This window comes from Lissotriton helveticus, chromosome 1_2 (genome assembly GCF_964261635.1).
Source record: "Lissotriton helveticus chromosome 1_2, aLisHel1.1, whole genome shotgun sequence".
Taxonomy (NCBI): domain Eukaryota; kingdom Metazoa; phylum Chordata; class Amphibia; order Caudata; family Salamandridae; genus Lissotriton; species Lissotriton helveticus.
In genome coordinates this window covers 363,341,989-363,351,426 of record NC_136058.1, presented here as the reverse complement: position 1 = coordinate 363,351,426, position 9,438 = coordinate 363,341,989, and the positions used below count along the sequence as shown (strand labels likewise).

Genomic DNA, 9,438 nt, shown 5'->3' with positions numbered 1-9,438 from the left:
CACAGGTATTACTTTAAAGTACGAGAAACGTTCACACCCATCTGGGCTTGCCAATGATAATGAATCAAAAGGGGTGGGTTTGCAGAGAGGAAGATGAAGAGGTATATATGGGTGAAGAAGGCAACAGGAAGAAGAAAGGCAGTAGCAGTCAGGGCATTTGTTAAGGCGTGGTCTGAAGACAGGAGTATGTAGGTGTTGTCGAATGACAGGAGGAGAGGACTACTCCTGAGTGCAGCTGGATGATTGTTCCACAGCAGTGTTTCTGCTCAGGAACATGTTTTGAAGCTTTGACTTTTCAGCAGGAAATTACTTTTACTGCAGAGGAAGAGGAGGTCTTGTTAAGACAGAAAGTGACATTGTTTGGGGCATTAACAAGAAAGCTTTCCTCAGACTTAGAGAATTCCTAAATTTGTTGCCATTTGCTAAACCTTGAATTGTGGGAACATTTGAGAGGCCATTATCTATGGTGGTCTGTGAAAGGGGCCCAAAAGGAGATATATCAGACCTGGCTGACAGTGGCCTGCAGTGAGGATGGGTTTGGTTACAACACAAAGCTGATTCTAACTTAAAGGAGCTCTTTCCTCTCACCCGCAGTGGAATCAAATAAAGGATGCTTTACTGCAGGATTACACCTCCTGGGTATGTTAGTGAACAAAGACAATACAGAAGAAATTGCTTGAAATATGTTTTATTTTTAATAATGAGCAACTGTGGCAAAACACTACAACAATTCAAATGCTGGGACCAGTTGTAAACAAAACAAAAGTGAACAAACTGTTTGGAATTAAAAACGAGCTTGACCACCTCCATCAAGATCATCACAGACACTGTTTCCAGTCCTGGACTTTCTGTGATATGCTGATGTATTCTGGGAGTTGTAGTCTTTGCTTTGCTTCTGATGAGCTATTTAAGCTAACACACCTCGAATGAGTGACTTGTAGATGAAAAGTTCAGGATTGGTGACAGTGTCCATAATGACCTAGAGTGTGGATATTATGATGAAACAAATCAACCATCAGCAAGGTTCAAAGGGGAGGAGAGTGTCAGTTAAGTAATTCCCCCGGGTGTAAGCAGAGACGCTTAGTGTCAATTTCATGGCCTTAACACATGCACTACAGTTCATGAACAGAGAATGGCAGGGCAAAGAGAACAGCCAGGCAAGGGGTGGATAATGGGAAGTAACATTAACAAGTGAAAAGCTCTACTATAAAATATCTTTGGAACATGGGTCGTCCAGTAAATGGTGAATCAGCACTTTGCCAACACATATTCCTGTCTTAGAGGATTTCAAATCAAACAACATTTTGATTTTTTGTAAGATTATATATGATAAAAATTGCAACAAGACACCATCCTAATTTTATGAGAAAACGTGTCCAATTTTTAGGAACAGTTTAAACTCAGAAACTCATTGCAAGGTCTTAGTTTTCAGAGTTAACCTGCCAATGTAATGTATACACTGTGCTCATTCATAGATATGTTAATATATTTGTGAACATTAACAGCGTGCAAGACTTATTGAGAGGCATCAACTTGAAAACTATTTCATCATCCAGGTAGAACTGCAAGTCTCACAAAAGATCCATGACAGATCCCATATCACCAATGGTGCAAATGTTTGAGTTGCGTCTGATCTTTGCATATCCCCGGTCGCCCCAGTAATGTCCCCAGCTGAAAATAAGAAAGAGAGAAAACATTTAAATAAGGAGTGAGGTTGCAAAACAAACTAAACGGACACAACAGAAAGTACATAACACATCAAGAGAAAAGAGAAATGCAAATCCTCAGTAACAAAAGGGTAGCAAAGGAATCAACATTAACGTGCAGCAGATTATCCATACAATTCGGCACTTCACAAAGTATCTTTTGAGCCTGAATAATTGTTAAAGAGTTGAACAACAAGTGAGAGAAGCAAAGAAGAATGAATGAACAAATTAATGGAAAAGATTAAAGCCCCTATTACGATGTCGCTCAGAAAAGCTCCGAACGGCAGTCGGATTATCCTAAACAATGTCATGACTTTGAGGGCCCGTAGCAGGACCCCCTTCAATCTGGGGTACCCAATTGACTCCCCTTTAAAACCATGCACAGTGTGGAAGGCACGGTAGGGTGCTTGCGACAGGGTGCAAGTTTTTACGCAACCACCCCTGTTTTCAATGGAGCCTTTGTTGTCAGTAGGAACACAGGATCCCATTAAAGTCAATAGGAGACTATGTGAACGGTGTTAGGAAACATCGTAATTCATCGGTCGGACTTGCTGAACGTGAATTGGTCGGAACAAATTCCGACAAGGAGTCGGTCGTATTGCTTTCCGACCAACATCGTAATGAGGACCTAAATGTAATATATTTTTTTTAATTGTGCTTTGTGGCTTGAATACAAGTTGCCTGGGTAATTCGTGTGATTTTTATCGAGTCTGGATTTATTGGGGGTAATTAATAGCACCCAGTTACGATTTATGGGGGAATTAGACAAGGATTTTGGTGCTCACCGCATCAAAATCTGTATGTTCCGGTCAATATCATAGATTTTTCTCTGATAAATATCAGCAGGTTTGACCTACTGATATTTATCACAAAAACTCCTAATTGTCATATGTCTGACAACAGGAGTTAATTCATTGGGCCATGTATTGAGGTTCTATGTGATTTGAGTAAATGTGTGTGAGTTACAGAGGGAGAAAGAGGGTGAAATAATCAAGAAATGAATTGGAAGGAGTGAGCAAATTAAAAAAACAAATAATTAGGAAAGTTGTTATGTGAAGATAAACAAAAAATCGAGAATATTGAAGACAAAAAACACAAAATTAAGAGAGCATTGGCAATGTCAGTAGGTTTCGGCTGAAAAAGTCTGAGCTTTTGACCTTACTTATGTTTTTTGTCAGTTGCATGCGAACCATGAGTCTTGTGAACACATGGGCTGGAATTTTGTAATTTACTTTCTATTACAGAAAATCCATTCCATAATGGTCATAATGCATATGTATGTATGCACACACATGTGTTGTGCTGCATGCACCCAGGCGTCATGGCATGCACATTGCGAAGCATGAATTTGCATGCATCATGGTTCATGGCAGCCATTTTAGTTGGTGCCATGATGCATTTTGGATTGGCTGGTTAGGACAGTAATGTTGAATGTAAAAAAAAAGAGAAAAACAAATCCGTGCATAAAAAGGAAGCAAGGGCTCCAGAGACACTTTGCAAGTGCTGGGCCCTTGTGAAAATGTAAACGTGGGATGGGAAGTGAGGCAGGGAGTATCAGAAAGCGGGGTAAGGAGCAAAAGTGGAGGACAAAGGGAGGAGGCACAGGGAAAAGATAGAGATACAAGGAAACACTTGCACTCCCCTGGAGTGCTAAATAAAAAATAGCTTCCTTCCTTGTGCAGCTCTGCCTGATAACTGCTGCCCGAGCTCCCTGCTGCTGACCATCTGACCGATGGGTCAATCGTTCAAGGCTCTCTTCCACCCACAGGCACACGCCTGCGCCTCATCCCTAGTGATCTGTGGTAGAGCGTCTCTTCTCTGCTGCTGGGCTTCCCTCTTTTCCGCAATCCTCAGAATCTTTTCTGTCTTGTCACCCTTTTTGGCACTTTTTCTTTTTTCTTTCCTTTTGAACCCTTTTCAACCTTTTTTGCTGCTTTGCCTCTGTGATGCCCGAAGCCCTGGCCCCTTCCAGTGTCACTTTCCTACTCCCTGTCTCCTGCCTCCCAACTGTCCACGCATCAGCATACAACCTAATATTGGCCGCATCGCTGGCACTAAGAAGACCCACCAAAGGTAAACCTGTTTGCACCCGACTGATCCTGGACCACACCCATCACCACAGACCCTGGATCTTTGACCTTTGACTGATACACCACCAGCATCCTCCTTGTCCTCAACACCAGATGCCATGCCATCTGCCAACTTGTGTAATAAAAGGACACCCAAGGACTTTTCTCCTGCCAAAACTGTAGCTACACCCTCGCCCACCACACTTCAGTTCCTCCCACCGCCCAGCTGATCCACAGTGTATCTGACCAGTTCAGCTGCATCCTTCTCAACACGCCCTACTTCCACAAACATGCTACAGAAATCTGGGACCTCCTTGACTCTGTCCCTGCCGACATCGCCTTCCTCACTGAAACCTGGACAAACCCCAGCTCGGGCCTGGACATGGCCACCGCCATCCCCGACAGACACAATATCACCTGAAAGGACCGCACCAACTGACCACGAGGAGATATCGCCATCGTCCACAAAAACACCCTCCACCTGACCACCCACTCAGATGACCCAACAACAACCATGGAACACCTACACTTCCATATCCAGACCAACACCATCCTCTGCAGCACCCTCATCTACATAACTCCTGGTCCCTGCCCGCCCTTCACCGAAGCCATCATCAGCTTCATCTCACCCCAGGCTCTCGCATCCACTGATTACAATTTACTTGGCGACCTCAATTTTCACCTGAACAACCCCAATGACCAGAAGATAACATCCCTGCTGGAGAACCTCGCCAATGTAGTACTAAAGCAGCTAGTCACCTCTCCTACAAATGCAGCAGGACACAAGCTTGACCCCATCCTCGCAAACAGCAAAAACGTCATCTAGAGCCGCACCTCAGAACTTCTCCGGACCGACCACCACTGCGTGTACTTTGCCTTCACCAAAGTCACCATACACCACCCCAGTCAACGCACCCCTGCCGTAGCTGGAACAAAGTCACCACAGAGGACCTCACCGCCTCTTTCAGTACAAACACACTGCCAACATCCACAGATGCTAATACCTCAACATGGAACCTGCACCGATGGATCTCCAACTGTTCCAACACTATGGCACCCCTCGAGAAGGAACCTGGCAAGTAACACTACAAGAAAGCCAGTTGGTTCACTCCCGATCTCCACGAGTCCTGAAGCACCTTTAGATGACTTGAGAAGAGATAGAGGAACAACGAAACCCCAGAATTTAATGCAACCTTCAAAGCTGCCATCACCACACACCACCTCCTTCTCAAAACCCACAAGAAAACTTCCCTCCAACACAAAATTCATGCCAGTGCACACAACAGCATTCTTCATAATTGTCAAGGAGTTTGCCAGGCCCAACAGCAAGACCACAGTTGTCCCCCCTCCCAAGGCCTCTGCAACAACTCTGTAATTTCTTCCACCATAAAATCAGGCAGATCACGACGGCTTTGACACCCAAGACGCTCCCACCACTCCCTGCATGACCTACGACTATTCACGCCAACAGATCCTACCCAACTGGACCCCACTCACTACAGACGGCACAGCACACAAGACCATGGAGAGCATCCACTCCGGAAGTGACTCAGACCCATGCCCGTACCACATCTTCCATAGAGCCACCACCTCCATCGCCCGAGCTACGCTATACCATCAACTGCTCCATTGAGACTGACACCTTCCCCGATAAGTGGAAGCACACAAAGATCAACCCCTTGCGGATGAAGCCTTCTCCCGATGCGACAAGCCGCAAGAACTACAGACCCATCTCCTTGCTCCCCTTCCCAGACAAGTTCATCAAGAAGGTCATCAACGCCCAACTCTCTGAGATGATCAAAGCCAACCATGTCCTGGACATCTCCCAATCTGGCACTCTACAGGCTGTCACCGACGACATCGTCTCCCTACTCGACCAGGGAGAAACAGCAGCCCCCACCCTTCTGGACCCCTCGGCCTCCTTTGACACCGTCTCCCACCGCACCCTTATCACAAGTCTCCACAGCGCCGGCATCCGCAACAAGGCCCTGGACTGGATCCACTCCTTCCTCAATAGTAGAGCACAGTGAATCAGACTACCACAATTCCTCTCAGAACCCACACAGACCAGCTGCAGAATGCCCCACCACACCTCACCAACCAACCCACAGTCACCAGAATGAACTTCCACAGCGAGATAAAGGCTATTGCCACCTGGACAGTTACCTCAAAGACGTTAGTCCTCATCCTGGGACCTACCCCCTCAGCGTGGGATGACTCCTGGTGGCCCGCTGACTAGGATCCCCCCCACAGACCACGCACAATAACTCAGCATCATACTAGATTCCTCAATCACAAAGAATCACCAGATCAGCGCCGTCTTCTCATCATGCTTCTACTTGTTTCACTTGTTTCTCAAGACCTTCAGATGGATCCCCACAGAATCCAGCAATACGGTCACCCAAGCACTCATCAGCAGCAGACTTTATAACAGTAACACACTCTAAGCTGGTGTCACCCAGAAACTAAAGAACCTTCAAAACGCTGCAGCCAGACTGGTCCTCAACATCCCCCGCCGCAGCCACATCACTAAACACCTTCAATAACTCCACCGGCTTCCACTCAACAAAAACTTTCAAGCTTCTCCCACATATCTACAAAGCCCTCCACAATGCAGGACCAGCATATCTGACCCACCGCCTCTCATTCTACAGATCCACCAGATACTGCTGCTCCGCCCAACTGGCTCTGGTCACCATCCCACAGATCCGCAAGACCAGAACCGGAGAAAGATCCTTCTCCTACCTCGCCACCAAGACCTAGAACACTCTGCATCTCCACTTCAGGTAATTCCCATCGCTGACCCAATTCAAGAAGGACCTTAAGGCCTGGCTCTTTGACTGAACCCTAGCGTCCAGACAGATCAGCAGCCTCCCTTCCCTCTCCTCTCAGCGTCTTGAGACCCTCACTGGTAAGTACCCATGCTTTACAAACCCTGATTGATTGATTGATTGACTGAGTGTATGCCAAACTAGGTGGAACTGAGGGTGAAAACGTAAAAGTAATAGAGAAAGACAACATTGAAAAAAGGAACAAAGGAAATACATGGGAGAGAAAGGGTGTGAAGCAATGCCATATCTACTTACTTTATGAAAGAAAGGAGAAAGACCAAACAAAAAAACATAATTTAAAAAGAAAAAGTACAAAAGATGAAAGCCAAAACAAAAGTAGTTACACTAAGGGAATGGAAAGCACAAATTCAAAAAGGCAATCAAATGTCCTTTTACAATCCATAGTCTAATAATGGCCAGCAATATGCCAGCGTCAGTCATATTGTGAGACATTGGCTCCAGAAATGTAATGGTTATCTTTATTCTAAGAATGCCACAATAGGTCAAGAAGTTTAAGTTTAAGGTCAAGAATGCCAAGCACTTCTTAGGTGATTGGCACCTTCATGTAATAGATGGTTTCCACAATGGATTATTCAGATGCCATTGGCCATCAAATATCAGATGACCTCTAGAGGAGGTCACTGCATGGTCAGAGGATCATACAAACCATCATCCCCACACTGTTTGTCTCTGTCTGTCTCTCTCTCTCTCTCTCTCTGTCTGTCTCTCTCTCTCTCTCTCTCTTTCTCATGCACACACATGCACACACACACAACATACTGTCAATACACACACAAGTCTCGCAACTGCAAACAGACACTGAAACACATACACATGCACACAGTCACTGACAAACACGCAGGGACATATGCAATTAGGTCCACACATGAGCACCCTCAACCAATCATGAGTGGACAACCTTAAAATGATCTCCTGCAGTAATCATTTCATTTCACATAGCTTCCTCCTTTACTTTCCTCGGCACCCTGCTCTAGCGATAGTCAAATGCATCAGAAAACAAGCATGAACTGCTATGCAACATGAATTTAAAAATATGGATGAAATGCACGCCAAATACAAATAAAATTATATAAATAACCCGTAAACATGGTTCTCACAGACTATCAGCTAGATTCATCATTGTCAAATCGGCTCGCAAAGGGCCAGATTCGGAGAATCTGGCCCTTTGCGCGTGCAATTTTTGCATTTGGGATTCATCATCCCAAATGCAAAAATCGCTAATTGCAAAATCGCATATTTGCGAGGAATATCATTTAAAGAATCTCTATTTGAGATTCCTTAAATGCAATTCATTAACCATTTTCTATTAGCGAATTCGCTATTTCTGGCCGCTATTTACCACGAATTGTAACTTCGTGGTAAATAGCTAAAACTCAGAAAAATGCACTTTAGTGCATTTTTCTGAGTGGTATGTTACACACACACATGTCCTTTGGACATATGTGTGCGCAACATCTGGCTACATTTGCTTTTCAGGGGTGCTACAGGGTGTCCTTTGGACACCCCTGCGCCCTTGAAATCGCGTCCTTATTTGCGATTAGCAAATAAGGAATAACTCCCCATTCATTCCTATGGGCCTAAGGCCCATAGGAATGAATGGGGAGTTATTCCTTATTTGCGATTAGCAATTTGCTAATCGCAAATAAGGAAGATGTAGGAATCGCAATATTTTTTGCAATTCCTACATGAATCCCGTTTTGCAAGTCCTTAATAGCGATTCCTTATGAATCGCTATTACAGACTCGCAAAACGGGACTTTGATGAATCTAGCTGCATGTGCGGAGTGACCATCTAGAAACTCGAAGGAAGCCCAGCATTTTGATGAACATGCTAACACAGTAAGATTGGATGCCAGTGGCAAAGCTGATAATTGTTTTTTTTTACAAATAATCAAGAATTAGGGAGTGAAGAAACGAGTTGCGAATGGAACGAGTCCATATGAAGAAAGAGAATAAACACAAAGCAAAATATAGAATCAAAGAAAATATTGATTTCAAGTGTGCAAAGGAAATAACTGGTTAGAGTAGGAGGGACTGAAAAGAGAACTGGCCACAGAAACATGTAAATAGATTAAATTTTGATTGAAAAATCTACCCTTGAGGTAAAAAAATAGAAAATAGATCTTCATGTTAGAAAAAAACACTAGCTAAAGAAAGTGTTACGTTGTGGTTTCACATCCCTGTACAGTTGAAATTACCCTCAACATATAGTCCTTATTACAGGTATAACTAATGCTTAGTCTTGATAGTGGATAATAAAGGACAAAAAAAGGAGCTAGATGATTGTTGATGTTCAGCCGACGTCCTTCTGCCAACATCAACCTATGAGAACCAAGAGCGGTACATACTATGATCTCACGGATGTAGCCAAGATGTTGTCCGAGACACCCCCAACACAACATACACACACTCAATCACCAGAATGCCATACAAAGGCAGGAGGAAAAGTAGGAAATACACCCACCTGTTCTTAATGATCCAGTAGCCTTCGTGATCTTCTTCTCCGTATCCCACAATTATGATGGCGTGATTGGCATCTGGACAATCTTCTTCATCATAAATTCCTGTATGGTGACATAAGTCAGCAAAGTGAGCTTTTAGATGAGAATCCATGTCAGCTAGGCACCACTCTAGGTCAACAAGCAGAACTAGCAAGAGCTAAAGGCACACATTCCTTTGAGATCATATCAGATAGATCCATAAACTCACAGGGTCGACAAATAAGGTCATAAATCTGCAGGTTTACTATTGATGGAGCTATCAAAGTTTTAGGAATTCTCAAAGGTTTCCATGAGTGTAAGAAAAATGATTT

General features: G+C 44.2%; 1 protein-coding gene across 1 annotated transcript in view; it reads right to left on the bottom strand.

The window, feature by feature from the left end:
- Nucleotides 1-672: 672 nt before the first annotated feature.
- Nucleotides 673-9,438, bottom strand: part of LOC144805693 (cathepsin K-like) — a 35,999-nt gene continuing 27,233 nt past the window's right edge. Inside the window, exons 7-8 of the mRNA XM_078672202.1 lie at nucleotides 9,091-9,190; nucleotides 673-1,671 (exon numbers count right to left, since the gene is read on the bottom strand). Coding sequence (XP_078528328.1) covers nucleotides 1,572-1,671; nucleotides 9,091-9,190 — 200 coding nt within the window. The 3' untranslated portion in view covers nucleotides 673-1,571. The remainder of the gene's footprint in view (nucleotides 1,672-9,090; nucleotides 9,191-9,438) is intronic.